General features: G+C 45.2%; 2 protein-coding genes across 2 annotated transcripts in view; one reads left to right on the top strand and one right to left on the bottom strand.

Annotated features, from left to right (window-relative positions):
• The window catches only part of LOC147708137 (geranylgeranyl pyrophosphate synthase-like), a 287079-nt gene that overhangs the window by 98045 nt on the left and 166195 nt on the right, over positions 1-22839 (bottom strand). The window lies entirely within an intron of this gene.
• LOC147708139 (endogenous retrovirus group PABLB member 1 Env polyprotein-like) lies at positions 1983-3539 on the top strand. The gene has a single exon (XM_086925312.1). It carries the CDS (start codon positions 1983-1985, stop codon positions 3537-3539), a length of 1557 nt encoding a protein of 518 aa, XP_086781438.1.

Raw genomic sequence — 22839 nt, 5'->3', positions numbered from 1 at the left:
AGCGCATAGTTTTGGTCGATTGTGGAGAGAGAGAGGATTCATGACGTCTCATGGCATGAAGATTCAACACGGACAGCTCGTGAACGATCTTCTAGATGCACATACATTGCCTAAGCAGGTGGCAATCATTAAATGCAGCGCGCATCGAAAGGTTACAGATGATGTTGGTCGTGGTAACGCGTTTGCAGATGAGATTGCTAAGGAAACGGCCAAGAATTTGACAAATCGAATGTATGTTACGAGTTCAGTGAGATGGCCGGCGGAGACTGGTATGTGTGAGGACACAGTTGAGAGTGTGAAAGCGATTCAGAATGAGGCCACCGAAACTGAAAAGGCTAAGTGGAAAGAAAGCACGGGGAAGTTAGACATGAATGGATGTTGGGTTGATTTGTCAGAGTATCAGAGATGGATGTTACCGGAAGCGTATGTGCTTGCCGTTGTTACTATGGCCCATGGCATGTCACATATTAGCGCGAAAGGTATTTGTAAATTGTTGTCTCCTGTATGGAAGAATGATGGGATTGCTAAGTGTGCTGAGAGAGTGGTCAAGAACTGTATGGTATGTTTGATGCATAATCCTGGCAAGGGCACCCCCACTCCACCTGGTCATTTTGCTCCTCCTACATGCCCCTTTGAAGTTGTCCAATTGGACTTCATCCATATGGAGAGATGCAATAATTTGAAATATGTATTGGTTGTGGTTTGTGCGTTCTCCAGATGGATTGAGGCCTACCCTCTTAAGGATAATACTGCCCTGTCCACAGCAAAAGTTCTACTCAAAGAATATTTCCCAAGATATGGAATGCCACGGATCGTATGGTCGGATAATGGTAGTGAGTTTGTGGGAATCCTCAATCGGCGGGCTTGGTGGAAGGGTACAATGGTACTCTGAAACTGAAACTTGCCAAAATCCAAGCAACGACTGGGTTATCATGGCCTGATGCATTGCCTCTAGCTCTCCTGTCGACCAGGGCGACTGTGCACTCTCGAGTAGGGCTTAGCCCATATGAGATTGTGTTCGGCCGTCCTGCGAGCATTTGGGGAGTTCCAAGGCCTAAGGAATTTAGCAGAATTGAATATCCAATGTTGATTGACTATCTTTACGATCTGACTGCTAAATTGAGTTTGATTCATCAACAGGTTTTTGAAGCTCTACCGGCACAAACAGAAGGACCTGGACATCGGCTCCAACCTGGAGAGTGGGTGGTAGTCCGCAATTTTGGGAGAAAACGAAATATCGAACCAAGGTTCGTGGGACCCTACCAAGTCTTGTTGGCAACGAGGACTGCAGTTCGGTTGGGCGGCAGGAAGCATTGGGTGCACGCCACCCACACGAAGAAAGTACCGCTCCCATTGCCAGCAAATAATTGGATAAGGAAAGGGTTTGCCCCGACTGAAACCGATGTCATCGCAAAGTATGTGCCATTTAGTGATGCTCAACCTGTAGAGATCGATCCAGCTCAGCCAGATACGTCTGTTGAATCATCTGGAACTGTACCTTTGTCTTCAGCATTGGAGAATTCAAGTTCTGAACAGTCACCTGAACAATCGAACTCTGTCTTGCCACCTGAACCATTGTTTGAAGAACAAACTCGACCTGGAAAATGTCGATATTTCCTTCGATCGCGTGATTAAGGACAAATAAAAAATTCCCTTTTATTTTTGAACCTACATTACCCCCTTTCTGTTGCTATGAACATTGTAAATATTTGCATTTTTCCCGATCTTGAGTTCTTTCATTTTTTTTTACATATCACGTGTGTTCCTTTTCTGTGCAGCTAGGAGACTTATATGAAATTGAATGCTTAATTGATTAAACCTACCATCTGGGTTGGCCGTAGGGCCGTACGGGTACCTACTTCTGTTTGGCAGGTTTCTGACACTAGGTCGGTTACTTTTGTCGGTTTCTGGGAACTCCTGGGAATTGACAATTGCTACTCAGAATCAGGTGCGTCAAGAACGTTACGGACGGTCTTTAGAGGATGGAGTATACTAAGCTGTCAGAAATAGAGATGAGGTTGGCGCAAAGATCTAAGTTGCGTAAGATTTTTCAAACGAAGTGTTTTTTGTTTCAGATTTTCATGTTGTTCCTAACTGTGTCTATGTTATTGGTGGGTGGAGTGTATTTTGGGATTCAGTCACTGTTGCCTTCCACTTCATCTACTCCTCCTTCTCATGATCTGAATTCTGTTCTTGTTCCCACTATCTCTCCACATTCTTTTCATCCTCTGCCCCAACATGAACAGGTCAGACGTGGGGAATTCATGAACAATTCCTTTGTCCAACTTTTGCACCAGCATCAGTTGGTGATGAACACTACCAACTGTTGGGTGTGTGGGCTAATGCCACATACCATGGATAAGGGTATTCCCTATTTGGTTCTTCCCTACAGCTCCCAGGGGTCAGCTCGGGCATTCCAAACAATGTTCCGTAGTGCACTAGATTCCTACCCCCGTCGAGAGCCACGTTCCACAGACCCTGGTTCTGGCCCGTACCACAAGTCTTTGGCGATAGCGATCGCTGATCTGGATAGAGATATTTTTGATGCATCGCTTATTCCAGAGGATGAGGTGCAAGCTTACAAGGATCTGAGTGAGGCTGAGTACAGTATTTCAGTAGGTGATAGACAGCTTAAGAGCTCGTCTCCAATCTGGATTGTACCCCACCTTGGTCATTTTTGTCTGCAAGGTCTTGGTCGAAATCCGAGAGCTCAGCTTGGGAAGAGTGCTTGTACTGAGACATACGTTTTACCGATGCTCTCTTCCCCTGTATTTCTGACTGCCAAGGGTACCTATTTTGTGTGCTATGATCGCGCTTATACGTGGTTGCCCCGTGACTTCTCGGGCACCTGTTATATCGCAAATCTTTTGCCACCGACTTTCACAGTTGCCTCAGACTATCACAAGACAAGAGTTGTGAGAGGCGTTATTAGCAAAGAGGACACTACCGGTCAAGAAGCAGGAGACTTCTTTAAGGGTTTCCTACCGTTTTGGGGACCTATGGTCAATAGTAGGAACCTGAGACAGTTGACCCGTGTGGTAGAATCGACTGCTAATATAACTGCAAGTGCTCTTGGTAACCTGACAGCAGAGCTTCAAGCGGATATACTGATGACATTACAGAACCGTATGGTTCTAGATGTTGTACTCGCAGATAGAGGTGGTGTGTGCAAGGTGATCCATTCGAGCTGCTGTATTTTCATACCTGATAATGCTCCAACTGTTTATCAAGCCATCTCGAAGTTGCATAAAATCTCCGAGTCCATACACGTGGACGAAGGTGATTGGACGCTTCTAGGATGGTTTTGGGGTCTGATGTCGACTTGGGGTTGGAAGATTCTGATGATTGTAGGGGTTGTTGTGACGTTTCTGTTCATGTGTTGTCTTTGTGTACAGTGTGGTCCAGCCTTATGTAGCCTTTGTGCTACAACGTGTATAAGAAGGCCATCTGTTACCAGAGAGACATTGATGGATAGAATAATGTTCCAGCAACATCTAAACGATCTGATGAATATCGATATTGATTCTGATATCGACTAGTGCTTGCCTACATGAGGGCAAAAGGAGCGTCTGAGGTTCGGTAAGAATCGGAACGACGTTTTGGGCTTGGTCGGATATGGATGAGTTTGATATCTATGAACCGTAAATGACGAGATTAGTAGATGTATGTGTTTTCGCTACACTACTTGGAAGGGTTCGTCTTATTTACGGGTTTTTCATCCTAACCTTCGGGTTCCATTTTAGATATGGCATCCATTTTGTTTCTTGCCCTCACATAGTCGGCGAACGGACAATGTCCGCTTGATGACCCTGGGATTCCCAAGCTCTTGCGGAAGATGCATATTCCTTTGAGTGTGCCTTTATGACTAGGGGAATGACACGGCAGAAGCAGATGGCTCCGCTCGAGGCTCATCTTGCCGTGCCGGTCTATTGTTTCAGCCTTGCATACGTTAGGCTCAAATCCTTTGATCCTGTGATCACGCTTCCGATATTGCCCCCATACTCTTTTCAATCTGTTGTCTGTCTTTGTTTTCCCTGCACCTGTTTCTGTCCCTTCTCTTAGGTCGTTTACAACTAGAATGGAATGTGCTTAATGGTGGGACAGCGTGCTTTTACAGTTGGGAACCGACATGTTACTGTAATTATGTTCCGGGCTTCTGAAAACATGAATGCGATCCTTCTGAAGTTTACTGTGGGAACTGAGTTGTAACCTTTTGTTCGTTATGTTGTGCAATGGCGAAAATGTGTATAAAAGGAGCGATCCACTTTTGCAATTCGAAGCAGACTCTCTGAACCTACACTATGTTGTACTTCTAGCGATTTCTGTGTCCCTGCAGTAAATAAACGCTGATCTTTGACGCCGAAGGAAGTGTCCCGTGTCTCTGTAATTTGTACGCCGGAACAGGTTTCCCACGAAGGTTTCAGGGGTTGTCCCCTGGCACCGCTGGGCCTTAAATTAGCCCAGTCCTTCAACCGTACCGTATATTTTTCCTCCGGGGTGTTTTAATATTCCTTCCTGTTTTTCCATTGACAATTACAGGCCGGCTTTTACCCTGTGCGATGGGAAAAACATTAACTCAGGCTTACCATAGCAATCCGTAATTCCGCATCCGCCAAGCAGGCAGTGGAGAGTGTGTTCACCAAGATTGATCAACGGAGCGTCAGATGGAATGAAGGAGTATCGCGAATAAGAGGAATGGCTGGTGCATGCAACTTCTCAAATTGAACAGGACAACTACAACATACAGTTACAGTATCCTCTTCACTTCTCCTTATCTTTTAAATAAAGTTATTGTTGTGAACTTCTATGAGTGCGACTCTGTGCGTTTGCTCTCTGCTTCAAATTCATCCCTACAGCTATTTGATAAGTTTCTTTGCTATTTTTAAAACTAATTTAATGTACTAATAAGTGTTTATTCTCTCTGAGGGCTAATAGGCAAGTGGAATTGAGTAATTACTGCAGCCCAGTACTGTCAATTTGTTTATTCATAGTTAGTAAGTTGTAGTAAGTACTACTTTTCAGTAACCTAACCATCCATTTAGCAAACAAGTTCATGCATGCACTTCCTTTATGTCCCTTAAAAGATTTATGGATATCTTCGTATCCAAAGATTTCTTTTTCTTTATTTGTTGTTTGTCCATGCTGTGTTTTTTTGTTTTTCTCGACAAAACTTTCCCAAAAACCCCGATTTCCATCCAATTTTCAAACCCTAACCTTCTTCCCCCGGGCTGTGTGGTTTTCATTGAGGTGTGACTAAATGACAACAATAATTCCACACACTTGCTGGGGATGATAAGGTCAAAGCAACAGAAAATCAATTTCAAGGCAGGTCAAGGAATCTGAGGATATATTCTTATTCTGCTTGACACACACCCATGAGTATTTGCAAATCAAATCAGAATTTCATGTGCGCCATTGAGTGGATTCATCATCAGCAACATCCTCCTCCTACACGTGACGAATGATTATGCTGCTGTGTCCTTCAGTACTATTTCTTGTAGTTGCCATTCTCCACGCACCCAGTAGTTAACTTTTGATGGAATACTTTAGCATTGCTTAGGCTACAATTTATGGCACTGTTCTTGTGTACTGTACTATCTATCATACTGTTCTAATGCTCCTCTCAGGCCACTCAATTTTCTTTTCCTTTTTTTTCATATGCTGCTACTGCCAGTGTGTACCACTACTACTACCACCACAACGATGACATTTCATCCGTTCAGGATTCCAAAGCCAACCTTATTCGCCATTTGCCATGCAGCCAGCCCTGTGCCTAGCCCTATTCTCAAATACGAATCACAGGTAAGATAAGTATTTTGGGGGAGGAAGAATAATGGAGTAAGAGGAGAGGAGAGACTGACGGTAGTACTAGTCAAGTACTAGGACAATTGAATTCACTAACTTTGTCAGTGGCACTTTTGTACAAATTTGAGCGTTTACTTAGACAATTTGAATCAAGCAGCCAGTTAAGTTTCAGGAAAACAAACGTACAGCTAACCCCCCCGCCTCCCCCACAAAACAGTAAAAACGCGTATGCTATGTTTAAGTAGAAAATAAATAATTATTTCGATCCCTAACAAAAATAAACTGTCCCGCAAGACCCGACCCACCCCTCTCCCTAACCCCAACCAATGGCCATGAAATCAAATGTCCCCAAAAGTCCAAAAACCCCAACGCCCAATTCCCACCCCCCCAAAAGTCTTTAAAAAAGGGGCCCGGACAGTCTCTCTACTTTCGCTGGCAGTTTCCTCCTGTGGCCAGGTGGTCACGCAGCTCTCTCTGGAGGTCCTTAACGGGGCTTTCTGCCTCGCCACCTCCTGCTCAAGGTAGGCCACTCACAGTGTCAAACGGTGCATACGCGCCTAGCAGGTTATGTGGGGGGCAGCTGTTGTTTTCGCTGCTTGGCGGCGGCGGGTGGCTGCTGAACCACGGCGCCGTACCACTGGAGGATTGCGCTGACTGTATGACCCAGGGGCAGCGGAGGAGGATGCAGCTGTCGTGGATGTTGACTGTGACTGCGAGTCATCCTCCTCCTCCTGGGCCACCAATCGCTGATATTCGGCGACAATTGCCTCCAACTTCCGTTGCCGGCCCCGGATAGCCAACTCCTTCCTTGTTAGTTTAGAAGGAGTATCTATATGAAGAAAGAAAAACATACTGTAACCAATACTCTTTAAGATTAACACAAAATTATTCAACAGAAAGTTGTGTCACAGTAGCACTAGCAACTTGCAAGAACAGTACATAACATTTGTGGCATCTGTCTATCTAACCTCCCACTTTGTCGGCCTCTGCTCTAACATTAGTGGGAGTTTCAAAAATTCTACTAGCACTTTATGGACTCACTACATTAGACTCGGACAGTACACCAGTCTTCTTCTTCTCTCTTGTTTAGCTAAATTAGTACGTAAACTTGTGGAAGCCGGCATAATGCCAGCGCAGTCAGCTTGCACCCAAGAAAAACAGACTCAAGCCATGATGACGCAGACTTGCGTTACTGTTACCAGGCCAGTACATGCAGGTGGTGAAGCTCTCACTTTTCTATTACGGGTGGCACTGGCCATACTCTGTTACAAGGGCTACTGCTCAATTAATTTAACTTTCACCCTGCCCTGCCCCTGACTACTACAAAACTAAAATAGAGAAGAGAAATAATATGATCATCTATCCCTTCACATGATATTTGCTTATATAAGGGATGACTTTAGGTGCTTTGTTTTTATTGATTGAGTGAACACCGATAGGCCACACATGAATGACAGTTGAAAGAAATTATTAACAGAGGTAGTGAGTGGTCCCCGTAATCGCCGGAGGAAGGCACTTGTGAGTTGTGACTTGACTCGATAATGTGAACTATACAATATAGATATGCAATATATGCTGTGCTTGCAAACTACTGTTAGTCAAGGGAGTATTCTGAAAAATTACAACTTCTACTTTCCTCTGCTTTGCTAATCTGGCATGGACGTGCAGTGTTACATGCTCTTCAAAGTAACACTCTTCATCCAGTGACTGTCTACTCTGTCTACATACACCTATGCTACCTATGAGGAAGATACCATCCAGGCATCCGTCCATTCAAAGTAAATGTCAATCATTCTTCTTAATGTCTCAACTGGGCAAACCTTACTTTTTGTCACCGAAAAACACACTTTTTATTTTATTTTGTAAGCCGCCAGCCATGCTTCCGTGCTTGACTTGCATTTGAATTCGAACCAAAGGATATATTGCGCACACATACAGTTTCTGTTTCACCCACCCAGGCAGTCCTCTTTTCTTTCTCCTTCCACCCATCCTTGCTTCAGCCTTCAACCGGCCATGCATAAGATTCCCAGCCACCTGTGCCTGCATTCAAAAACAAGTATCATTCTTTGCCAGTCATTAATTTAACTCGCTCGTCCTTCCTTACACCCTTCTTTCCCTTTTCGTTCATCCCATCCATCAAGTTCATCTCTGATCTGACTTGGCTTCTCGATAAAACTTTCACAGCTGAGTTGAGGTCAAATTTAGAGGAGGCCATTAGTTACTCGTCAACTCCTGCCGCTAATGCCATTGCTAATGCGAAGCCAAGGGTGAGTGTCTTCTACCTGGTTGACAAGAACTTAGTTCTAAATTTGTAATTCTTCTTAACAGTAAGGTGTACTTGTACTTACTGTACAACATATACACCCCTGCAGCCAGCATACTCTGCAATCTCAATAAGTAAAGAATATAATAGCTTACCACCGCCCGCCACTACCGTGGCATCCCCACAGCAGTTCCTGCTGGCACTGCATCCGCCCCTGGAGTGACCACCTCCGCGCTGGCCCCGGCACTGGTGGTGGGCTGTGCTGATGGTGTTACGCCTAGAAAATACATTTATTATTTTTAGATGCCATATACACCACTCCCTATTTTATCTAGGAATTAAAAAATATGTTACTAAATAAACAAATTTAATTATTTGTGACTCTCTAGTCTAAACTGGAAATTCCCCTTTCGTAAGGGGAGGGTGTTTTTTATTTATGCTTAGCCATAATATGCTACACTTTTTGGCACAACTGATGAATGCTTGCTTTTTAACACGCACCATTTTTCTCATAACAGACAGAAGCTTCCCTTCTACGAACAAGAGCAATATGTTACTCGGAGTCGTCATCATCACCACCAAGACTTTAAGTTCCAACCAGGTGAGGGCTCTCCCACAATTAGGGGGTCATTACGATGGAGGATTTTCCGCATCCTCCGGGCCGGCGGAAGCCACCGCCGTCCCGGAGGATGCGGAAAATCCTCTGCGGACCCACCAGGACCCACCGCCACATTAGGATGGCTGGTGGGTCATGGTTTAGGTCCGCAGCTTTTCCGCCGCGGCTGGCTTACAACCGCGGCGGAAAAGCACTAAAATGGTGACGGTGTCTCTCAGACACCGTCAGCCAGATTAGGATGTGCTTTTGAACATGCTTTTCCGCGGCGGCTTTTTGTGTAACTGCACTGCGGGGGCCCGTTGCGGGCCCCCTAGGTGTAGTGGGGGGTGGGGGGTGCACATGGGGGGTACCTATGGTACCCCCCTGCATTTGCGTGCACAATGCAGCAGGCACCGCGCGGTGCCTGCCGCTTTGTGCACGCAAATGCAGTGCATGCTTTTTTAACATTGCTGTGGGTGCAGCTTGAAGCTCCACCCGCCGCAATGTTAAAATAGAGGATGTGACCGCCACCCAGGCGGTCACATCCTAATCTGCACAGAGGGAACGCCGCAGCCCATGCGGACGTTCTCTCATGCTCTGGGGTCGCGGACGGACTCAAGTCCGTCCGCGATCGTAATGACCCCCATAATGTGTAAAATCAGCCACTGTTGAGTTTTCAAGAGTTCACCGTTTATCTTATATGAAGTTGATTTTAATAAATGCTTTTATATAATGCACAATTGAAATGTAATATACAGAGTACACACAGAGCTAGTTGTTTTACTTTTAATAAAGCTTTAAAACTTACAACACTCTGTGGTTTTTGGTCATGAGTGAGTGAGCGAAAGGGTTTGCAATTTGCAAGCATGAGTCCATGACTCTGAGAGGTCGGGACTCTGACTCCGTAGTCTTATGTTCTGGGTTGTATAATCATTGGGGATCATCGCTGCATTCGGGAACTAAATAATGACTCTGACACACTAGCTAGTCAGTAAGGAGATTGGGGGTTCAACTTCTGTTATGACTGAGGCATGTTGACAGTCTAACTGCACCTATTATCACCAATGCCCTATTTCTTGTCCATAGTTCTGTTTGTGCAGAATAGTCCCTGCAGCAGTAGTAGTATGTCCTCCTAACCAATCAAAAAGTAAACTAGTATCTTATTTTTGGTGGCCATTGACATTTTATTGTTGGGAATTGTCAAAGCATAAACATTAAGAAGACTTCAATAGACATTATGAGCAACCCAGAGGACTGCACTTAGTGCCTAGAGCTATTGCTGAATAAGAGTTTTGTTTTAACACCTTTTGCCAACTGTGCAAGCTTAGCTAGCTACACAGACAGACTAATAAAAAAGTCATAGTAGAGGCAGGATAACAATTTAGAAACAGTCTACAAGAAGATCAAAGACGACTTAGGAAAAAATAGAATTATGATGAACGTTTGGAATAAATAGGTGCTGTAAAAGTTAGGGAAGTAATTATTAATATTAACAGGAAAACTTACTGGAGCCAGCAGAGGAGCCCTCGGCGGACCGATCCTAGCCTTTCTGCTCCGCCAGCGCGGCTACCTCCTCTGTCCTCTTGCCCCTGGGAGGAGCTGATGTACATGAAAGAAAGACACAAACATGGATGATTGTTGTCAACCAAATCAAACATTTCAAAACAACAATAACATAATATTTCGGGGAAATAGACAACAGTTGCACTAAATTTATTGACCTATCTGATGTGATCTACTAGAATATTAGTATTGCTGGATTTGCGGACTGTCCACTTGGAAAGTTATGTAACTCACTAAACCAACTACAAAAAGATTCTACTAGGACTGGCAGGCAGCACTCCGCAGCACGCGAAGTGACAGACACAGTCCGCCATGATTGCAGACCACTAAAAAGTTTCCTACTAAATAACCAGTCATAATATACTCAAACTATCAATCCACCACCACTATCTCTTCTTACTGGCAGGAGTACAAAGAAAGGACTGGACTTGAGTCTCTAGTGTCTAGCATTACGCAGTTCTGTAAAGTACACTCATACATAATCACTGAGGCCAAATGAGCACAAAATTGAAAACAAGTAAGCATAGTAGCACCGCCAGTGGGCAGGCGAGCACGTGCAATCACAGAAGCTTTTGAAACATAATTTACATGCAATGTAATCGCTAGTGTCTAGCATTACACAGTTCTGTAAAGTACACTCATGCATAATCACTCAGGCCAAATGAGCACAAAATTGAAAACAAGTAAGCATAGTAGCACCGGCAGTGAGCAGGCGTGCACCTGCAATCACAGAAGCTTTTGAAACAAAATTTACCTGCAATGTAATCTCTAGTGTCTAGCATTACGCAGTTCTGTAAAGTACACTCATACATAATCACTCAGGCCAAATGAGCACAAAATTGAAAGCAAGTAAGCATAGTAGCACCGCCAGTGAGCAGGCAAGCACCTGCAATCACAGAAGCTTTTGAAACATAATTTACCTGCAATGTAATCAGCAGCATTCTTGCTCTTCGGGAAAAAAATATATTTGCAATATCATAACACAGAGCAGAAGACAACAAAGTAGTGATTAAATAGCTACTAGTACTCACCAAGCCCAGGGATCTCCACGCCAAGCAGGTCTAGCAGGTCGTGTTCCCGATATGTATGTCCGACCACCGGTGCGTCACCTGGTTGTAGGTGCGCCGGACCCCAGACTCCCGATACATGGCCCAGCACACCTTACCCCATAGCTGGCGACTCTCCCGGAGGCCGTACCCAGTACCGGGCCTGCCGCGACAGTCTTGGGGAGGTGGCGCTGCACGAAGAAGACCAGTGAGGCCACCTCCACTGCGCTGAAGATCTCCCTGGGATTTACGGCCTCCCCCCTTCAGCACCCGCAAGAGAGCCGGCTAAGGGGTGCGGGACCCTTCCCCTTCAGGTTTTTGCAGGCTCCCTTTGCCACGGTCCTGAACAGTTAAAGGAAAATAAAATAGGAAAGAATAGGGAAAAAGTAAATTAAAAAAAAGTAGAAAAAAACACAAAATATAGATGTACAAAAATAGAGTGATAGATAATGAGTAACAAAAGATTTTTAAAAAGTTCAAACAAACAAAGGATTACAAAGATTGAAGGAGGATTGAAAAAGCATACCCAGAACCATAGCAATGAATGAAAAACAAGATGGCCACACCCATTGCGACCGAGTGGGTAAGTTTGCGCGATATTTCACGAACACGCAATTGCGCCCCACACGTAGGAAATGCACAACACGTGCATGCAACTAGCGCCCTGAAGCGGAAATACGCAACGCGAACACTGAAAACAAGATGGCCGCGCCCATGTATGACCGCATGGGTAACTTCGCGGTAGCCGCGCTGAAAAAAATCCAGCGAACACGCAAAAATAAAAAAAATCGCAAGTTTGCAAAAGTTCGCGGATTTTGCGGACCGGAAGTACGCTTTTGCGTGAATTTGCATACCGCGAATTCGCAAAATTCCCCCATACTTAATCTAAAGAGTGTACCCCATTACCCTGGCTAGAAGCAAGGGTCCCTTTTTGGATATTGGTACCTACCTCAGACAACTAGAGACACCCAGGTCTAACATTGGTGGCAGTGGTGGGATTGAACTTGTATTTGCAACTCACTCACAGTGATTGGTGTACATCACTACTTTTAGCACAGACCACGACGCAACAACATATCGGGGTTTGTTTTATTTGGGTTCTAGTTTTGAGCGACCTTTAAGCCACACATCAGGTCTCAAAGGAGTCATATAGCCAGTGAGGTTGCAGAATTGGAATTTGACATTGAGGCATTGCTTACCTACAAAGTTGATCAATTGAGGCAATTCTGCAGAGCTTTGGGATGTGCCATGACAAGTAGCGCCAAGAAGGAGGAACTGCAAACTGCCTTCAGGGCCTTGTGGGAAGCCAAAGAAGCTAATGAGACAGGTGATGCTGAGGTGGATGAGGATGACACAGGGAATGGATTTGGTCCACAGGATTTGCAAGTGGGAAGACCAGCCTCAGGGGCTGGTAGTAGTCATTCAGGGAGGAGCTTTTCCCCAGAGGAGCTGGAGGAAAGCCAAAGGGTCAGAGAGCATCAGTTGGAGGTTTTAAAACTTAAGGCTCAAGCAGAGGAGACAAAGCTGCTCTTTGAAAGTGAAAAGCGAGCAGAGGAGAGCAAGGACGCTCTCGCCTTGGAAGAGAAGAAGATTCTTTTAGCTCATGAGTTAATTATGAGGGAACTGGACATTAAGGCTAAACAGGTGGAGTCCAGTTCAAATGGTGGCAGCGCACAGCCAGTGCCAGAGGTTGTGGTGTACATTCCCAAAGACTTAGTGCAAGATTCCCAAAGGAGTGATGATATTTATGCGTGATTCACAGCCTATGAGATCACACTGAGGATGAATGAGGTGCCTGAGAAGGATTGGGAGGGCGGGACTATGGAAACACTTTAAGGCTTCTGGGAAGGATGTTTTACCACCTTTAGAGAGGGTGGGAACCCTGACCTATGCCAACGTGAAAGAGGATTTATGCCTCAGGATTGGGCTCACTCCTGAACAGTGCTGGAAGAAATTCAGAAACTTCAAGTTCCTTGGAGTGGGGGTATGGATGAGTACACGCGTGCATTGGATGATTGGGTGATGGTTAGCATGGCCAATGATTTCAAGGTATTGCTCAATTTGGGCCCCAGGGTGTCCCGGCTCAGTAATCATTTTTCAGAGTTGCACCAACACCTGTTAGAGGGCGAGCTCTTTGATTCCCAAGAGCTTGCACCCAAGACAGACCTCTGGTTAAGGATCAGGGGGTCTGAAGAGGCACTAAGGGGGAATTCCATCAGTGACTCAGAGGTCTTTTGTTCCCGTGGGAGGGTAGAAGGGCAGAGTGGTGCAGTCAGGTCCCAGATTAGTTTGGGGGTGTGCAGGATAGCAACCTGTATCAAAGGACAGGGAGGGAGTGTGAGCAGCATCCCTGGGGGTCCACAGCCCCACCCCAGAGACTGGAGGGTACCTTAGGAGAGCACACAGTTTGAGGTCTAGAGCCCACTTGCCAGCTGTGCGAGGAAGAACACCTAGCATCAGGAGGTCGTGGGGCATCGGTAACCAGAGCTCCCGCAGCCCTGAAGTTTGTTGGTGCCATTCCTAAGTGGCAGGCCCAGCAGTCTAGACAGAAGTTTGAGAGACGTGTTCCCCAGTAGAAAACCCCGTGGGTCAGGGACCTGCCAGAAGGGCAGGGTCCCCTAGAAGTCACCAGGGTAACCCCGCCTGGAGTAGGCAAGGGACAAGCACCCCTAGAGGGCACAAGACTGCCAGGAAGTATTACTGGAGTAGCTTAGTTGCCCCATGGAGTTGTAACCAAGGGAACCCCCTGGGGTCAGGAAGGCTTAGAATAAGAGGGTGTCCCTGCGGTAGTGGGCCCGCATCTGCTTCTATCACCACAAGCAGGGGAGTCAATCAAGGTAGTTGATTGGCTTACCCTGGCTTTAGGCTGGGAGGGGGTTGTGTTGGACTTGACCCTTTTTGGCTAAGGTTCCTTAAACTTTTTGCCTTCCTCCTAAACTTTTTTCTGACATTATGTTGCTGATTTAGATGCTTTGGGCACTTTGCCACTGCTGATCAGTGTCAACGTGCAAGTGCTCCCTGTATAAAGAGTTATAGTAATTGGTTGTCGCTAACTGGTATGTTTGTCTTACTAGTAAAGTCCCTAGTAAAGTGCGCTATGTGTGCCAGGGCTGGTAATACAAATGCTACTAGTCGGCCTGCAGCACTAATTGTGCCACCCACACAAGTAGCCCTAAAAGAGATCTCAGGCCTGCTTCTTCTGTGCCTGCGTGCAGTTTGTTAACTGCCTAGTTGTCCTGGCAAGTGCACCCACTTGCTAGGCCTAACCTTACCTTTTTATGCACATTAGACACCCCTATAGTAGGCCCAAGGTACCCCCCTGGGCAGGGTGCAGCGTATGTGAAAGGTAGGACATGTACTGAGGTGTGACCATGTCTTGACAGTGAAATACTGCCAAGTTTGTTTTTCACTTTTGCAAGGCCATCTTGCCCGTAGGACAGAATGGGGAATGCTGTGTCCCATGTTTCCAGCATATCTTCCCATAGGCATAAGATGGAGCGATGGAGTTTAGTGTGCATGAACTCAGAATGTAATAACCCATCTTATTGTGAAGATGGATTTTGAATTGTGTGTTTAGAAACCACGCTTTTAGAAGTGGCTGGTTTTTGTCTTAAACCATCCTTTGTGCCTCTGCCTGGTTGTGTATTGCCTGTCTGGGTTTGGATGTGACAGGGTCTGGGAAGTGTCCGGACACCAGGGAGGAGTAGGTGAGAAAGCAACAGGCTAGCCTGCACTTGATGTGGGTGGAGGAGTAGCCCACTGGATGTGAAGAAGGCTGTATTGCTGCCACCAAAGGATGGCTCCACATCCTGCTGAGCATCTAGTGCCCAGACCCTGACTATCAGAGGAAGAGGGAGTGCACTGGCAGGAAGACACCCAGGTCTAGTTTGGTCTGGGCTCAGAGCACCCTGAACACAAAGAGTTCAAAGGCATTTAGCGGCATAAATGTAAGAGCTGAACCCCCTGAACACAAAAATGAAATCCAGACTGAAAAAAGATTGAAACTACTTTGTGATCAAGAGGAACTTCTGCCAAAGAAGAACAGCTGAAGAGACTGAAGAGATGGACTGCCCTTGGTGTGTGTTCGGGGGCTGGCCTGCAGTTTGCTGATTTGACTTAGGAGAGGACAAGCGACTTTGCTGTGTGCTGTGTCCCCCTGCTTGAGAGGACTTTGCTGTGTGCTGTGTCCTGAAGTAACTTGTCTCCAAGGGCCCGAGAAGAGCTGATCCCCTGTTGTGCAAACTCAGGAACATCAAAGTTTCCAACTGTGTCTCAGCAACGCTTGGTGCTTGTGCTTTTTTTGCACACCTGAGACTGCCGTGTGGTCCATGGTGCTGTTTGCGAGGTGCCCCATGACCGCATTGCCTCCGCAGCGTGAAACATCGTCCACGACGCTGCATTGCTGTTTGTGGCCCGAGCCATTATCGTAACTGAGGCTGTGAGTGAGGATCGCCGCCGCGGCCTGAGCTGCAACGTGCTAAAGGATTTCTTGAAGTGCTGTGTGGTCTGTGGTGCTGTTTAAGAGGTGCCCTGTGACTGCATTGCCCCCGCAGCATGAAACATCGTCTACGCTGCTGCATTGCTGTTTGTGGCCCAAGCCATCATTGTAACGGAGGCTGTGAGTGAGGATCGCCTCCACCGGCCCGAGCTGCAACGTGCTAAAGGTTTTCTTGAAGCTAAGGAAGCTGCAAGGTGAAAGGGATTGTGATCATTGTTCGCCAAGAGGAATCTGCCCAAGATCGTCATCGAAGGAGAGGGCAACTCCGTAACCCGTCCGGCTAGAGCGTCGACTAACAACAGAGCTGTAATGTCATCGGGCCGCCCAGAAGGACGTCCGATGAGCGGAGAAAGAGAGGGAGGCACCGCACCCCCCAGGTAAGGCTTGGACTCTAGTCGGGAGCCGCAAGCCTGTGTGGCCTGTGGAGGCGTGCAGGAGGAGTACAGGAGTGCTCCGATCTCTCTCTTGATGCACCGCTTTAGACACGCAGAGTTCCTGAGCGGCCAGTACCTGCCCAGCAGTACTGGGGCCGCCCCTTTAAGCTTACGACTGTTGTCTCTGCTGTTGGGGCCTAGTGGTGCCCGAGTTGACTGCGCAGATTGGCTTATAGCGTTATTCCTTGCATTACCAACTGCCTGATTCCATTAAGAACTGCCTTATTCTTGCATTACGAACCACATTATTCTTGCATTACGAACTGCCTGATTCTTGCATTATGAATAAGGCTCCCGGTTTTCCGTTTAAACTGATTTTTACTTATAAATGCAGATGGAAAACTTTTTGTCCTTTGTCTGTATTTATAAATAAAAACGGAAAAATACTGCCAAAGTGCTTTAGCTCAGGGTTGCCTGTTCTGAAACATAGAATGCAGGCTGCTCTCTGCACATGAAAGGCGCCCACTACTAAGAGGCCGCCCTCAGCGCAGCATTTGGCACTCTCCCTTCACAGGTCATTTCATCAGGACCCCTGGGGTAGTCACCCCAATCCAGCATGCTCTCACTTCTGAGCAGAGGCGCAATAAAAATTTAGGGGGGGGGGTTAATTCTTCCGACCGATGGGGTGAAAATAACAACAAAGCCTTGCTAACAAGTGAAGTAATGGCCTTTTAAAGACCTGTGAAGTACCAGGGTGCAGCTGTGTTTCTCAGCCCGGGCAGACAGCTGACGCATGAGACAGGGGGGCGGGTGGGAGGGGGACTATGCGCGCCTGCATAGGACAGATAAGATCGGAGAGTAAAGAAAGATAAGGACCAGAGACCTGGTGACTGCAGTGAAAGAGACCAAGGTTAAAGGGGGGGCGGGTAATCAGAGTTTCAGTAAGAGATGAGAGACTGTGTAATGGAAAGGGTAGAGAGTAAATGGGAGGCACTGGTTCCAGAAGAGGCACTGAAGAGGGTACAGCCAGCAGAATCCAGAGCCCGCCAGCTCGCTACTGTGCCTCAGCTGTACCTAGTTTAGTACTGTATGTTATCTTTGCCAGGCCAGTACATGCTGTGGACTTGAAGCTATGGGGAGGGGTGAGGGGCTGAGAACTCGTGTCAATGGCATATTAGGTACTCGTTGATGTGGCACCCCCTCAGCTCCTATCTGGCCGCTTTAGGGGTCGAGGAGCCTCTCTGGAGAGAGGCCTTTTTGACATACTGGCGCACAGATGGGGGGATGCTTGTCTCTTGGTCATTCGGAGCATGTTTGGGCCCCTGGAGGCCCCCCCGACTTCCAGAGGCTTTCATCCACTCTCAGCTTTAAACCCCATTTCTCCTTGCATTCCCTCACTTAACTCATGCACGGCTGGCACAAACATGGTCTTACAGCTTCTAGTCACAGCACAGAGTCCTAGGACTAAATGAGCATTGAGTCTGATGGGCAGTGGCAGCTATTGGCAACGTAAACAATGTGACGAACCAACCCTGTAGGGCAGTGTGAGATGCTGCCACTGATAGACAGCATGAGGGACTGACAATTGGGGGCATGTGAGAATCTCCCCAAGTGGGCAGCATGAAGAACGGACAGTGGGGGCAAAATGTGTAGTTGCAAGTGATGGGAAGTTTAAGAAGCTGCCACAATGAACATTGTGAGAAAGGGGCTGTGGGGTTCAGGATAGTAAAGTTACACTGGTGAACAGTGTTAGAATGTGGCATTGTTGGGTAATGTGAAGAACTGGGATGGGCAGTGTGAACGTCTGGCACTTGTGGCCAGGGTGAGAAAAAGACAGTTATGTGGGGGGGAGAGGGAGAGGCTGAAGCCAGTTGAGCCCAATGAGTGTTGCGCGCCTCCTTCTGGGTGTGTGAAGCGTCTCATTGTCTGAGAGTGCTTTGCTTTATTAAGGTGAGCTTGGGCAGTGTTAAAGACCCTTGCTCCTGCCTCCGGGTGCCTTCCTCTATAGAATGTGCGTTGCTTTACTTGGGTCCGCGCTTTCAGCAGCCCCTTGACTCCAGGTTCACTCCAGAGGAGAAGGGGGAGGAGTGCATTGCGTTATTGTGTACACATTTTCGCAACCCGATTGTTGCAGGGGGAAACACTTTGGGCCAGTTAATAAATGTAAATGGGTAATCCTGGACGCTGCATCAGAAAACAATTGTGATTCTGAGCATATCACTTCATTTCCACATGCCTGTAAACAATGCATATGAACATGTAAAACTGAACGGACGCTCGGGTAAAGCTCCCCAATACCTCCGGGCCCAGTTCCATTATACTTTGTGTTGGCTCCGGGGGAAGACTGTTTCCGATGCAGACACAAAGCATTTTGCACCCTCCTTCCCTCAAAAATATGAACAGTCACATGCATTTTAGCAAGTTATAAATAGATATTTATCATAGTGTACGCTGGAAAATTATCTCCTCCGTTTAAAAAAAATGGTACAAAAATCTGTCAAAATAATTTCTATGTAGGCAAAAATAATCCCAGGGGAATTGTTCTGCAATGAGAAAAAAGTGGGTTGCTCCTTCAAAGACACAGCTTGACATTGGACTGTCTTTGAAGGCACATCAAATGTGACAAGAGAAGAACAGGATTTAAATGTCCCTAGGTTGTACAGCCCCGCAGTAAAGGTTTCCTCATGCAAGTTACACAAGGTCTGTTTAGCCCTATGTTCTCTTTAAATTATTTTGGCAAAGTTTTCAGATGAATATATTGTGTTTACTTAATTTGATGTATATGTACATATATCTAAACCTATTACAACTGAGTGCAAGTGTGCAGTGCCTATTTAAATAAATGTGGAAAAATACTGGCTGCAGCGTCTTCTTTTGCTTGCGACAAAAATAAATGTGGATAAATACAGATAAAATTACCAGAAAATAAATATGGATAAATACAGACGGAAATGTCAAAAAAATAAATACCATAAAACCGGGAGCCCTAATTATGAACCACATTATTCTTGCAGTGCGAACTGCCTGATTCTTGCATTACAAACCGCATTATTCTTGCATTACGAACTGCCTGATTCTTGCATTACGAACTGCACTATTCTTGCATTAAGAACTGCCTGATTCTTGCATTAACGACTGTCTTATTCTTGCATTACGAACTGCATTATTCCTGCGTTACGAACTGCATTAGTACGTGTCTTATCACTACATTATGAAATGCATTACGAACTGCATAGCATTGAATTAGGACTGCATTAGATCAGCGTGAACTGCTCATTAATATCGCAAGAACCTAGAAGTGATTGCTGGCCTAATAACCAGCAAAGTGAAATATTATGAATACGCATATGTAGGATTTCTATCGTTTGGTCTCGTCGTTTTCCTTTTGATAAAGATATTGCTATTTTTATAAAAACCAGTGTGGTGTCCATTTGTGGTGTTATCACTGGGTTACTGGGAGTGTGGTCACAAATACTTTACACATTGCCTTGGAGATAAGCCTGGCTGCTCATGCCAAGCTACCAGGAGTATCCCTCCTTTCCCTGACTAGAAGCAAGAGTCCCGATTTGCACTAAGGTCCCTACCTCAGCCAACTAGAGACCCCCAGGTGTAACAGGATTCAACCAGTGGCACCTCTCCTCCTTTTTAGAGGAATGCAGAGGAGAAAATAATGCAGGGAGCATAATGAACTGCCTTCATGAAATGATGACATCAGTTTTGAGAGAAAAGAAGTGCTACCATCATGAAAAAAGAAGGTATTATGAGTCTGAACAGACAATTAATGCAAATCAGTGAGATGATGTGCAGAAGTGATGGCAAAAAGTAAGAAATCCTTAAAGGACAGACGTCTCACAGTGCAACTGTGCATAGGTCCAAAGAGTGAGCACATCAAAAGATAAGAACCAATTTAGGGTCCCACAGATAAGGCTGGGGATAAAGTGTGGGCAGTAAGCAGCCAGAATAACATCCACCATTTCCAGTGGAAGATTTAATCATCTCAGTTAACTAATCTCAATCTCCACGGAGGGAAGTGTAGATTGTGATAGTTTAGATGCAAAGTCCTACCATGTCGTTGGGACGGCAGGACTTACCAGAGAGGCCATGGAGTGGAAGGCATATGCTCAGATTTAGCGGGCTGGAGTTCCAGCCTTTTGGAGTCCAGTCCATGGTTTATGGACGTCTCATGTGCCTCTGACACTGTCAACCATATAAAACTGTTGATTATACTGAGGAGCTTGGGGGTCATGCAGGTTTTGGTTGAACTTCTTTGTCGTCTCCATTGGGACACTTTTGCTAAAGTACGATTTAGTCAAGATGGGGAATGCATCTCCTGTGTCAGGTTGCCTTGAGGCATATGACAAGGGTGCATTTTGGACCCATTCCTCTTTTTACTTTCCATCAATGGTTTAGAGCCCTTTATAGCTCTTAACGGAAAGGATATGCCGCAAATAGCGATTCTCGCAATCCCTGTCCTTTTCTATGTGGACGATGCTGATCTCATTGCAGGAACAGCAAATGAGTTAAAGACATTGCTGGACCTCTCCATCCGTGTCATGAATGATCTGGATCTTACCGCTAATATGTCAAAATCTTTTACCATGATCTATGGCCCTCCAAAGGCCAAAACTAAAATACATAAGATTGGGGAAGTTAAGATTAACAGGGTGAAGCATTTTCGTTACTTGGGGATTCCCTTTGATGAGGATTTGCAACGGGGACATTTGATTAAGCTGAGACATATGACGCTTAAAAGCCCTATCAAGGTAGTGCTTATGAGGAAACTTATGTGTACAAATAAATTGCCAACTTCACCTTACTTGACACCTCCCAATTGAGGAAAACAAACCAGTATTACTATATGGTCTGTTTGGTATATTTACTTAATACCTTTTTGCTTTTTATTTCATTATATTCAAAAACGTTAATGTACAAAAAAGACACTTAAATACATTCAACCATTCCAACATAAATTTTCAAAGCAAATTACATTCCACATTACATATATAAACACCACATGAATTACATTACATATATAGACACCATATTCATTTGGATCAACAACTAGACTCACATAAATGATATCTAACTAAACAAAGGACAAAGTGAACATTTAGATACTATTATTCAACAAGTAGCAAATTAGTGCATATTAAATTTGTCAAAGTCATTAAATGTACTGCAAATTAATGCATTCCTGATTCAAAAGCCGACGCGTTTCGAACCCACTCCTGTCACTTTATGGGTTCTCATCAGGGCTCTGTCTCTTTTATTTATCTACAGGATATATGTAAAAAGAAAAAATGAGATTCTATTTTAGTATTTGGATAGAATTCTTGTCAATCACCTCTCTACCATTCGCGGAATGACAAAACCAGTACCTGAATTGTTGCTGGTCGTATGCTCTAGTATTCACTTTCTAGATCGTGTGTTTCTTTATCTATAATGTAAAGTATCATTATCAGGGTTTTTATTTTCTTTGAGAGCTCGGGAGTTCGTATGCAAAAGCATTGCTACACAGCCTACCTTTTACGATCTTTGTCTTCGTGTTTGCACCCTTATCGATTTTTTCATAATATTTACGATTACTATGAAGAAATGGAAACATTTAATTTAATATAAGTTTTTCCATTAAGTTTGTTTGTCTGCTAGTTCTCCTATAAAGGCGATTTTAAAGGCATACCTCTTTTTGCTTCAGCGCCTTCATGCGCGGGGTGCTGCACGTCTCGGATGTATTTTATACAATGGAAGGAGTGGTCCTCGTGTTCCTACAAATTATTCAAAGACAAACAGGGGAAAGTTCTATCACCCGTGTGCACTCATTTTATATAAGTGTTTCCGCATTGCTTCTAAATCGGTTAGGCATACCTGCTTTCTTTAGATGCGCGGTCCCGCGCTGTATTTAAAAAACATCTTGTTTTACTTCGCAATTACAGTGTTCCCCACCATCACTGGTCTCCTGTGATTACACGGAAACACAAATTAAGTGTCTGATGCATGTAACTTAGTATCTATTCGCATAAGTGTATCGCGCATCTTACCTCTTTGTTGTGTATGCCGAGTATAAATCTGCTGTGTCCATTGACCTCGCGGCCATCTTGTAACGTGTTATTTATATGCATGCCTACAATGGATGGGGGCCATCTTGGAACGGACTAGTTTCCAAGTTTGATGGGGGCCATCTTGGAACTGACTAATTTCCAAGTTTGCTAGTGTGTTATAGTACCCACTTTTTATTATTCAGTATTCCAGTAATACCCCATACTTTTCAATGTACATATGGCAGTCTACAGAAGTTGATTTATCAGATTAGTTCGGGGGTTAGTCATTCATTATAATCGCGAAACCTCAGACAATGTATTCAGCGCGGTTAAAGCGCTGTTAAATTTCAAAATCAGATAGGCTTCTTTATGCAGAAGTAGCTTTCCTGAGTCAGTGGGGCATTTTAACTGATTTACAGTGTACAAGACCGACCATTTAAAATCTGTCTCCCCATGCTGCTTATCAATAAAGTGTTCATCCATAGGGGCTGATATCACCTTGTTTTTAATGCGTGACCTGTGCTGTGTTATTCTCACATTTATTTGTTGATTAGTCTTCCCTATGTAAATTTTTGGACAGGGAAATGGGACTACATACACAACATTTTTTGTTCGACAATTGGAAAAACCATCATGTTTCCATTTGATATTATTATG

This window comes from Lissotriton vulgaris, chromosome 6 (assembly GCF_964263255.1).
Source record: "Lissotriton vulgaris chromosome 6, aLisVul1.2, whole genome shotgun sequence".
NCBI lineage: Eukaryota > Metazoa > Chordata > Amphibia > Caudata > Salamandridae > Lissotriton > Lissotriton vulgaris.
This window is presented reverse-complemented; position numbering and strand designations above follow the sequence as displayed.